Source organism: Nicotiana sylvestris, chromosome 3, assembly GCF_000393655.2.
Source record: "Nicotiana sylvestris chromosome 3, ASM39365v2, whole genome shotgun sequence".
Classification (NCBI taxonomy): domain Eukaryota; kingdom Viridiplantae; phylum Streptophyta; class Magnoliopsida; order Solanales; family Solanaceae; genus Nicotiana; species Nicotiana sylvestris.
Window position 1 is genome coordinate 208,735,650 of NC_091059.1, and position 11,477 is coordinate 208,747,126.

The window sequence follows — 11,477 nt, forward strand, 5'->3', positions numbered from 1 at the left end:
CATTTTTAGCATTTAATGTCCAAATATACAATTTTATGCTTAATTAATACTTAATTGTGCGTTAATTGTTATTGGGAGTTAATTTGCGCTTTTATAACTTAATTTAGTTCTTAATAATAGTTTAAGTATTTTTATAATTTAGTTTTAGAAAAATAAAAGAAGAAAAGAGAGCGAAAATATAAAGAAAGTCGGAATTGGGCCTCTTCTTCGATTTCAAGCCATAGGCCCAAAAAATGGCCCAATCTTCCCTACGACCCAGTCCATTTCGAACTGGGTCGACCCAGTCCATAACCCAAAAGACCCAATACCCCTATCTTGCATTTCAAAGACACAAAACAAAACAAAAAATAAAAGGAAAACCCTAAAAACTAAGGAAAGAGATCCGCCCCCCCCCCCTATTTCCTTCTTCTTCTTCCTCAAGCTTCAAGAAAGCCAACAATGGCCACCCTATCTTCTTCCTCTCCAAAACCTCTCCCACGATCCCCCATTAAATCCGACCACCCATGGCTACATCGTCTTCATCTCCTTCTTCTTCGTCCGAATTCCCTAGCCCTATCCGCCATTGACGAGGCTCGACGAGCTCAAGCTTGAGCTCGACGTCTATGGCTGACCATGTTGCTTCTTTTCCTCCTTACGAACACGTCAAGCTACTGCTGTGGTTGCTTAGCTCTTTTCCGTCCAAACACCACCTACGAACGACCCCCAACCACGCCGGAACAACACAAAGCGAACCAAGATGCCATGTCGTCGTCCATCGCTGCTCCGACTTGCTTCCGCTTCTCGTCGTGTTTAGCTACCCCGACGTTGTCACTGCTGCTTCTCTTCTCCGTCCAGCTCCCCGCCACTGCTGCTCCTTTCCTTCCGTCTTCTTCGTTTTGGTCGAGGCTCGACAAGTTCGTTGTTTGTTTGGTCATTGTTCGTCGTTCGTTTCAATCCGGTTAGTAGTTTTTGAATTTTATTTTGTCCGTTATTTTGTTTTGATATTTTCGAATCTAAAATCAACAAATGTTTGTTTTGTTTATCGTTTGAATTAATTTTTAGTTCATGTTCATGTGTTATTTGTTAAATCAATTTTCAGATTTTAAAATGGAAGTTTAATTAGTTGTTTTCATGTTTATTTCATGTTTGTTGTATTGTTTAAGTAAGAATTTGTTAGTTTGATGTTTGTTAGATTCAAATTGAAATTTAATTAATTGTTTCTTCAATTTGTTTCATGTGTTTATGTATTGTTAGAAATTGTTAATATTGTTAAGTTCAAGTTTAAGTTCATAATTGTTTCTTCGTCGATCTTGTTATTTGTTTAAAGAATTTAGTTGTATTAAAGGAATATATTGTTTTAATCGTTTAATCCGTCATGTTTGTTGTCTTAAAATAGATTCATTCATGTTCATACTTTGTTTGGATGATCTTGAATCCGAATTTTGTATAGTTTGATTTCTTGTTTACCATTTATGATTATTGCTTGAATTGTTCTCATAATCTTGTTTAAAGTTTAATATAAGAATTGTTTGTTGTAATGTTGTTAGAGTTGATTTTAAGTTCAATATGATTGAATTTAGAAATCTTCATACTTTGTTTGTTGTTGTTGTTGAATCCGAAAATAGGATTGTTTGTTGCTAAAATATTGTTCAATCAAATTTTAGTTGTTCTTGGTTGTTCAATTTGTGTTCATGTGATTTGTTGTTGAAATGTTGTTAAAATCATGTTCATGTGATATTGTTGTTATGATGTTCATCCATGTTCATATTGTTGTTTGAACATTGTTAGAAATTGATCATATTGTCTATATTTTGGTTATGTTTGATTAAATGATGTGTTATAGCTGATGGGTAATTTGGTAAATTTGTAGTACGTTCAGGGGTAGTTTGGTAATTTCAGTAAGGTTGGAGGGGGTAGTTTAGGAATTGTACATTTTGTAATTGTTTATTTGAAGCATGGGGGACAAAATGAAATGGGGTGGGTTGTGATATGATTATTTAATATAAAGGGGGGACAAGATTTAAATTAAAGGGGAATCTTGCATTATTTTAAATAAAGCATGGGGGACAAAATATAATGGGGTGGTGTGATATGTTTATTTAATATAATGGGGATGAGTGGGAAGATAATGGGTTTGGTAGAGAAAATGGGTTGATTTTAATTGATTAAAAGGTTTATGGGATGTGTTATATATGTGAAGTCTTGAAGACAAATAAAAGAGGGGAAGAAAAAAAAAACAGACAGAAAAAAAAAAGATTGAAAAAAAGCTGAACATTTATTCCGAAAAAAAAAAAACATTGAAACTCTCAAGAAAAGAAAAAACATACAAAGAAAAAAAAAATTTTGAAAATTAGAAGAGAAAGTAGTACACACCTGAGAAATATTCTGGTATACAGGTGTAGAAATTAAGGGTTGAAGATTAACTAGCCTTTCAAAAATCTGAAAATTTCCTTTGGTTTCTGTCCATTATTTTCGGCATTCCTGGATTTTATTTTGAATTTTTCAAAGCTGTCACTGGGATTTTCGTTGACTGGTTATTGCTGGTTATTGTTGCTGTTGCTGTGTTACGTATTACGTTGCTGACTTTCTTCTTCTTATATTGACAATATCAGGTACACAACTGTAATTTTGGCATTTTGTAAGCTGAAATGAAGAATGGAGTGTTAAATTTTTAATTTAGTTTAATTTAATTTTTGTATTGTATTTAGGTTATTCATGTATTATTATTCTGTAAATCACTGTCATCGGCATAACTAGGCATATTATAGCGACGTATTAAATAACGCCTTTACCAGATTATTAGGAAATATAGTTAAGCCTGATTATTAATTAAAATTGTTTAAATAAAAAAAAATAGAAGAAATAACGTAAAAATGGCGTTATTGAATCAGTTTGGCAAAAATTAACTAAGTTCCTTATTCATAAGGTTTTTCGTCAACGATAAGTTAATCCGAATCATGTAGTCAATTTCAGTTATAACATGAATTAGTTTGCAAACAAGTATTAGGACATGATGAATTAAAACAAAGTTAGTTAATGTTAAATTGTTTAAATTTTTAGAAATATGATTTAGTACTCAAGTTTTTGTTTTTATTTCTTTCAATTTTCAGTATTTGCAAATAATTAGTTTCAATAAGCTTAAGTCTTACTAATAATTTGAATTTTAATCCAACTATGGGATAATTAGTTTTTATTTTTTATTTTTTTACTTTCCGATAATTCCATGTTGTATCTATGATTATAATTTTATTATTTTCTGCTAATATTTGTTTTTCTCTTCTATTTAATATGTCACTTTCAAGAATGTAGATATTGATTTTATATTTATAAAAAAAAAAACTTAGTAATAATAAAAAAGGGTAGTCATTAGGGATATTATTAAAGGAGTTCGCTAAAAATAAATAGATGTAAATAATACAAATGTATAGGATTCTCCATTCTCATTTATTTATTTAATTATTAAAAAAAATTACTTAGAATTAGGGATGGATTGTTTAGTGAATTTCACTTCCTTCCCCAAAGATGATGACGCGTTAGACTCTTTAGGCGCGATTTAATTAATTTTACCTTCTTAAACTCGGATGCGCATTTCATGCGACCCAAATCTAAATCCTAAAACATCAAATAAAATATGTTTCGTATTGTGGGTGCATTTCATGTGACACAATCCAAAGATATGTTTTAAGCGATGTTCACATTCCTAAAAAATAATAATTATAATAATAAAGCGGTAAAAGATAAAATTTGCACATGGTTCATAATTGTATTAAAAATCAGATAAATAAGCCGAATATAACAGTTGAGCGACCGTGCTAGAACCACGGAACTCGGGAATGCCTAACACCTTCTCCCGGGTTAACAGAATTCCTTATCCGGATTTCTGGTACGTAGACTGTAATATAGAGTCATTCTTTTCCTCGATTCGGGATTAAAATTGGTGACTTGGGACACCCTAAATCTCCTAAGTGGCGACTCTGAAATAATTAAACCAATCCCGTTTCGACTGTCCTTTAATTGGAAAAAACTCCCTACCCACCTCGCGGTGCCGGAAAAAGGAGGTGTGACAATAATGAGAAATACATAAAGGAAAAGAATCACCATGTTCAAACAAGACCGCCCTCCGTTCGTTTGATAAACTAGAATTAAAGATACATATCGAGATTCTAAGCTCTCATCTTCTTTTTCGGTCAGGAGCTTGAGGCTTTGGAGCATCCTTATCCTTTTAGGAATGTAAATCTCGTTGTGTGTGTATATGTTGCCCCCCTTGTGTCACACTTTCTCATGATATTTATACCCAACACTTTCCTTACCCAGCGGTCCTTAACCGGAGTACCTAAATTCCTGGAATATCCCATAGAATATCTAAGTGTAGAATTGGCAATTCAGACCGAATTGAGTGCTCGACCTCGACCATAGCCAAATCACTTGCCGGCATATCATTTCCTATACGCGACTTCGACTCGATTGCTTCTTGGTTGCTCTTCCTTAAGCAAAATTCCTTTGATCAGATTTTGACCCATACATAATTATCATAGGATTTACATAATGTTTTTTAAAGGAGAAGTATAATAAATTTTTAACTATCAAGTTACATAAAAATTTAACTAAAGCTACCTGTGTATAATAACAATTAAGCTAATAATCTAAGAAAAGAAATAAGTAACGCACTAAACTGTGTAAATTTTTACATTTATATAAAAATTAAATCCATTATCTTATCAATATTCATGTACCATTTAACCTCAAACATGTGTTATCAACTTAGTGCATGTATCTTTTGACTTCTAGAATAGAGGTTAATGTTCTATTGTCTGAAAGGAAAGAGTCATAAGGCATGAAAGCTAAATAGCTAATCGTTACCTTCCTCGTGATGCGAATGATGTAATCTAATATTTCACGTGTACGTGTACGTGTGGTATTACCTAACGCGTAAGGTTGGAGTTACTTGATTTTCGGTCAGAAATTCATGTATATGGATATGGTCTTAAACAGTTGTCTCCATTCTCATTAAGTCTCAAACTCTGTATCTATCCAATCTGACAAAGAACTTTTCAATTTCCACCAACCTCTTGATTCACTTCCCTCCCTTCCTAAGACTCTGAATCACGAACAAACTTCCCAACCCCGCGTCCCCACCACAAAATGAAAAGAATATATAAAGAAAGAAAGAAACTCTTGGGAGTTGCGGTTGGGTGCCAAACTCACCAAATCTAAATTTATATATAGGCAACCATTTCAGTGATTGTTATGTGAGGAAGACTGAAGACAACCTATTTTTGTGGGTTCATATGGAGAAGAAGAACAACAGCATGGCAAAGAAAGAAGACGGATTCTTGGAGCAAAACCAAGAGGCTGATTGTCATCATCTTATGCACAGCCAAGTGAAGAAGATTAAGGAGGAAGAGTCTGAGAGAAACGTAATTGACTGGCCAGTTCTAGCAAGGGAGGTCATGACCAGGCAACACTCTAGATCACGCCTTGGACTAATCTCCGGCCAACCCATCTCCGTAGGCGACTCTTAGAAGTATCGACTCAAACATGGTGTTTTTCATTTTCTAGAGGCCGACATAGACTTAGGTTCTATCATCTCTATTCCTCTCCCTTTTGAGAGGGCTTTAGGTTTTGTTTCTATGTAAATATGACTTCAGTGAAGATATTAGATGGTTGTGATCCTTTTAGAAGAGTTTATCTCAGTTTTCCTCTTTATTCAATTGCTTCCATGTTTAATCCGTTTCTTCTTCTCGTGTTTTCTCTAATTTTGATTAGATGGTTGGATCAGTCTTATCCATGTTTGACAACTTTTTGCAAAGAATTAAAGCAAATGGAATGAAAATTGGAACTGACAAGTGACAATTTTAGGTTCTCGCTGAAAGCAGAGAATAATATATATATATATATATATCTACTACTGCATATGGTTTTTTCTCCTTGTGTTCCTACTGATGTAACTAGTTTTTAGGCCTCAAATAGAAAAAGTGCACTTTGTAGTTTATACGGAAGCTCCCAACTTCCTAACCCCACTCTGCTTTCTATCTGAGAGCATGATGAAAATAATTTATATGTGCTATTCCATAAAAGAAATTGAATTAAGGTTGATATTTACAAATCTCTAAGAGAGCTTGGTCCTTGGATCATATAAAATGAAATAAGGCGATTTAAAGAGAGCTTCGGCCTTGGATCATATAAGGTGATTAAATAAGGTGATTAAATATAAGGCCTTGGATCATATAATGCCTTGGATTAAATAAGGTGATTAAAGTAATAGATGGGAAGAAACATTAAGAAGAAAATCAGCTTGCTATGAACAACTTATGGAGCAGGCTCACAGCAGATATATCAAAAAGAAACTATAGATTGGAGAGCAAAATAACAAAATGAAGAGTATTGAGAAATTCAATGGATATGTGCATCAAAAGCTCACCTTTTCCAATTTGCAATACTTTTTGTAGACTTCTCAGTCAGAAAACTATAGAAGTTTGTCATAGGGGAAGTGTTAAGTAGCTTTACATCAGTTAGCAACTAAATGTACGGTTCTTCAAATGAATTCTTTTTCTCCTCTTGTCGATCATGTAAGGCTCTGTTATTGTTCTTTTAGTAAGAACATAAGTACCAATCTAGGTGACAAAACCACTAGCAATGCAAAAACAAATGTCAATTACCCAGCATAACGTGAACGGCTTGCCTATTGAGAAGCTTTAGCATAATGCAGATAGCTCAGGATTCACCCTGGACATTCTGAAGTAGGTATTTAGCATTTCCCAAAAGAGCATCAGCCTCCTCATTTGAAGTATCAAGCAAGCGCAGTTCCTTAATCTCTTCTTGCCACTTTTCCATTTGTTCCTTGTGTACTCTGCAAATAAATATGCTTCAGCATTTGTAACCAACCTTGTCCTAATTAGTTAATTTTCTACTTCCGCACTTACAAAATAATCCGCTCTTCAAACTCATTACTCAGTTCCTTCAGCATGGACTTCCCTGATTCCAGCAGTTCAGAGACCTTCTCAGGGTGATAACAAGAATTGTGTGTCAACCAATATAGACATTCACAGCTATATCAAAGAGTATGAGCCAAACTCAAATACCAAACTTTGTTATTAACGACATATAAGTCCATCATTTGCTTCATTAGGCTGGGGTTTCAACCATCTCTTCTTTCTATGCTATGTCACTGTCCTAGTTATTTGCCTAGTTATGTGCAATTAAGAATTTAAATCATACCAGGTTAGTGAAACGGTTGATCTTTTCCAGAATATTAGCAATCTCCAGCTCCATCTGTTCAGATGCCAGTGTGGCAGCAGCAGTTTCTTCTTCTGTAGCCTTTGCAATTTCACTACCAGTCTGTGTGGTTTCATTATCCTCCTCCTAACAGCAAAGTTAACTGCTATCAGGACAAATATGATGTTAAAATGCTTTAAAAAGATAGGGGACATACAGAAGGTTTCAGGCGCTTATTTGTGACATCAGCAACTTCTAGTTCCATTGTGGATCTGTACTAGCAAAAAGTGGATAATAAGAGACTGCCAAAACAAGAAATGAACATGACAGGAAAGTGACACCATATTAGCGACAATTCCCACATAAGTACTTGTAACTGAAATACACATGTAATGTTCTATCAAATGTCAGATATACTTTTAAAAAGTTATGCAAAATGTATAATGTGTCTATCAAACTAACCAAGACGGACATATCAAAATCTGGTTATACATGGTCAATGCGAGATTTAAACTAGTCTCAAAACCAAATAAATCAGTACTAAATTAACAGAAATCACAAGCACTTCTAATCAAAACAAGCGTGGATCAATCTGAAAGTACTAGTCAGAACAAGCAACGAATGAAATGATGAGCAAATCATCCCAAACTTTAGTTAAAGCTTGCAGTGTTGACCAGATAAACAGCAGAATACTCATAACGCTTAATTAGAATCACACAAATTGAAAAAAACAGCACATTCCTTGGTTGAGTAATTGATATACGTCAAGCTTCTAGATAGCACGCACGTGAATCACACTTATTAGCCATATATGATGCCTCTCATCATCATCATTTATTAGTAGATATGCTGTTGGTGCTTGTGAAATAGCTTAATCAGACAATTAATTAAATGATTTACCAATTTTATCCATAATTCTTCTTCAATGGACAAAACAAATGCGGAAATTATTAAGATACGAGGCTCGAATGCAATCAATTAGCAAATGATACTCCTAGAACTTATAATGATGTGGATTCTTATTCAAATTTGCTGATACTGAATTACTTTTCTGATTTAAGCAATTAGAACAAGTTTATGACATGTACTTGATTTAGCCAACTTCCGTTCAGAAGAAAATGTCGATTCGGAAACTTACAACTCAGAAATTAACCAAGACAGACATCAAAATCTGGTGAGGTATGGTCAATGCAAGATTTAAACTAGTCCCGAAACCAAACAAATCAGTACTATTTTAATAGAAAACACAAGCACTTCTAATCAGAACAAGCATGGATCAATCTGAAAGTACTAGTCAGAACAAGCAACGGATGAAGTGATGAGCAAATCATCGCAAACTTTAGTTATGCAGTGTTGACCACCTAAACAGCAGATCACTCATGACGCATAATTAGAATTAGAATCACACAAATGAAAAAAACAGTACATTCCTAATTGATATAGGTCAAGCTTATAATACGTGAATCACTTATACTCTATATATCATGCCTCTCATCATCATTAATATAGTATCTATGCTGTCCGATGCTTGTGAAATTGCTTAATCAGACAATTAAATTCAGCGATTTACCAATTTTCATCCATAATTCTTCGTCAATAGATCTCAAAATAAATGAGGTCTATCAGTGGAATTTTTAAGATACGAAACTCAAATGACGAATGCAATCATCAAAAATCAACTCATAGAACTTATAATAATGTGGATTCTTATTCAAATTTGCTGATACTGAATTACTTATCTTATTTAAGCAATTAGAACAAGTTTAAGACGTACTTGATTTAACCAACTTCCGTTCAGAAGAAGAAGTCGTTTCGGAAACTTACAACGCGATTCTGCCAGAGAAATAGATCACCGATCAGTGATCGCCGCAGAAGAAAAATGGAGAGGAGCAAGTTGGGAGCCGAGCCGAGGGAAAGTGTTTTTCAACTGAGAAGCTCGCGCAGAATTTGAAATTAGGGGCGGTAATCAATGTTTTAAAAGGCGGGGCTTGATAAAAGATGTTTTACCTTTGACGAGGTGAGGCGTAAGCCCTAAGACATGGTAGTATTTTTAAATTTTACTAATTTTAAGAATTTTAAGATAGTATAAAATAAAAAATAATTATAAAAATTACATTAAAATCATAAAATTATAGTAATAAGTAATCTATTTAAAATATTTATAAATTATAATTCAACCATGAATAATACGAAAAGTATGACATATATCATAATATGCAGATTAGCTGCAACATCGTTACAACTCAAACATCAAAAATAATTTATTCGATACGAAATTTTATACGTATCTCTTAAGGGGTAATGAATCTTGAAAGAATTTCGATATTATAATTTGATATTTTTTTTATAAAATACTCCTTTTATTTAATATGCTTTCTATTTGAAAGAGAATATATATAAAAACATTATTCACAATTGAAATATGATTCTCTAGCATCATTTATTTTTAAGTTTCAACAAGTTAATAAAGTAACACATAATTCACCATACAATACCATGATAACTAATTATTTGTAAATAGGATAGCTAATACTAAGCTATTAAATTAATAAGTATTGTATCACGTAAACATGAAAAAAAATATTAAGAAAAATAATTATGGACTATTATATAATAAAAATATAACAAAAGTTAATAAATAAATATTTTTTAAATGAAAGATTTATTTAAAATTTACTATCATAGCAGTCTTAGTGGATAACGTGCAATAATTTTTATTTTAATTATAACATAAAATACTCTCAACTTGACGATTTATGATTTAGAAAAAAGTAATTTTGAATAGCCAACGATTAATTAAGAAATTTTGTGCATTTACAAGGTTAGTTACACTCAATTGCATAAAGTTCTATTAGGCGAGCCCAATACGCGGGGCGTTGGGCGTGTTCGGGGCGTAAGCCCCGACGGTCAAGACGTAAGCCTCACGGAATTAAGCCCCACACATAAGCCCAGGGGCGTTCTACGAATGCTCCGCCCTGAAGCGAGTCCCAGTTTTGCCTTTTAAAACAGAGGTTGTAATCAATCAGGATATTGATGTGATTGTCAAGGCAAATGGGCTAGAAGATATTGTGGGCTTGCAGGTTTTAAATCACAGGGCCCAATGCTTGAATCGAAAAAGTAATTTTGCTATTAACTCCAAATTTATTAGAAAAAATGGCACAAAATGACAACACATAATATGAATTGGCAATTTTTTTTGGCTTATATTAGATTTGGCAAAAACAGCCTCAAACAATTGGCATTATATGGTCAAATCTTAAAAAACCACTCTCTTATATATTCTCTCTCAAACAATTGGCTCCAAACCGTCTGCTCCCCCCTCTTCGCCGCTCACTTCTCTTCTTGTTCACTGCTTCCCTCCCCCTTTTTCTCTTTGTATTTATTCTTCTATCTCTTCTCTTTCGCTCTCATAGTTTAGCAAAAATCCTTGCAAATTATGCAAAAAAAAAAAATCAGTGGGATGAAAATGTAAGGTTGATCTCACATCAGAGAAAATCAGAAGCAAAAACTAAGAGAGAAAAAATATATTTCAACTTTGTTTTTCTTCTCTCTTCTTTTTTTTAGTTGGATTGAACGAGTGGGTGTAATTGAAATTGGTTGAAAATACCTAAACGAGGCTATATACAAAATTCGAGCAAGATTGAAAGTGATTTAGACTAGTTTCAAATAAAACATAAGACCTACAAATTCAACTGCGATATGTATATATTACGTTGTATATCGTGTACATCAGTGTATATCACACACATGTTTTAAGGACGTCTGTGTATATCATTTTGTATATTGTATATACAATATAATTTTTGTGATGACCCAAGGGGTCATCTTGTGTTCTAGAATCTAAATTCGGGTTTTCAGGCCTTGAAAATCTTATTTTCTTCCTTCTCAATTTGCGTGCGCAGTCCGAACGCGTTTCCAGAAAGCTTTTATGTAAAATTTAAGAAAAATTTAGAAATTTATCTTTAAAATTAATTAAAGTTGACCTTGATCAACGTTTTGGGTAAACGGATCCGGACCCGTATACTAACAGTCCCAGAGGGTCCGTAGTAAAATATGGGACTTGGGCATATGCCCGGAATCGAATTCCGAGGTCCCTAACCCGAGAAATGAATTTTTGAAGAAAATTATTTACTGGAAAATATAAGGAGTTTTAGAAATTTAATAATGTTTGAATTTGATGGTATCAGGACCATATTTTAGTTATGGAGCCCGGTACAAGTTTAATATGGTATTTAAGTTATTCCTGTAAAATTTGGTGAGAAACGGAGTTTATATGACGTGAT

General features: G+C 33.4%; 1 protein-coding gene across 4 annotated transcripts; it reads right to left on the minus strand.

The window, feature by feature from the left end:
* Positions 1–4,288: 4,288 nt before the first annotated feature.
* On the minus strand, positions 4,289–9,138 carry LOC104218658 (uncharacterized). 4 transcript variants are annotated; one of them, XR_011406337.1, is made up of 6 exons: positions 9,019–9,138; positions 7,412–7,466; positions 7,198–7,341; positions 6,903–6,976; positions 6,401–6,829; positions 4,289–4,459 (listed from the first exon to the last, which is right to left on the minus strand). XR_011406337.1 is itself a non-coding variant. In XM_009769199.2 (5 exons), the coding sequence occupies exons 2-5, from the start codon at positions 7,457–7,459 to the stop codon at positions 6,694–6,696; spliced, it is 402 nt and encodes a 133-aa protein (XP_009767501.1). In that variant the 5' UTR covers positions 7,460–7,466; positions 9,019–9,138; the 3' UTR covers positions 6,384–6,693. The 4 variants fall into 4 exon arrangements, 3 of the variants coding, with proteins under 3 accessions (XP_009767501.1, XP_009767502.1, XP_070027529.1); XM_009769199.2 differs by lacking the exon at positions 4,289–4,459 and having other exon boundaries at positions 6,384–6,829; XM_009769200.2 differs by lacking the exon at positions 4,289–4,459 and having other exon boundaries at positions 6,384–6,829; positions 8,969–9,136.
* Between the last annotated feature and the right edge of the window lie 2,339 nt (positions 9,139–11,477).

What these genes read in the sequence shown, in the direction of transcription:
- LOC104218658 (XM_009769199.2), bottom strand. Translation starts at nt 7,459, where the DNA reads ATGGAACTAGAAGTTGCTGATGTCACAAATAAGCGCCTGAAACCTTCT. An exon ending in ATAAGCGCCTGAAACCTTCT is followed by an intron (nt 7,342 to 7,411) that starts GTATGTCCCCTA and finishes CTTTGCTGTTAG; the next exon opens with GAGGAGGATAATGAAACCAC. An exon ending in TCAACCGTTTCACTAACCTG is followed by an intron (nt 6,977 to 7,197) that starts GTATGATTTAAA and finishes CACCCTGAGAAG; the next exon opens with GTCTCTGAACTGCTGGAATC.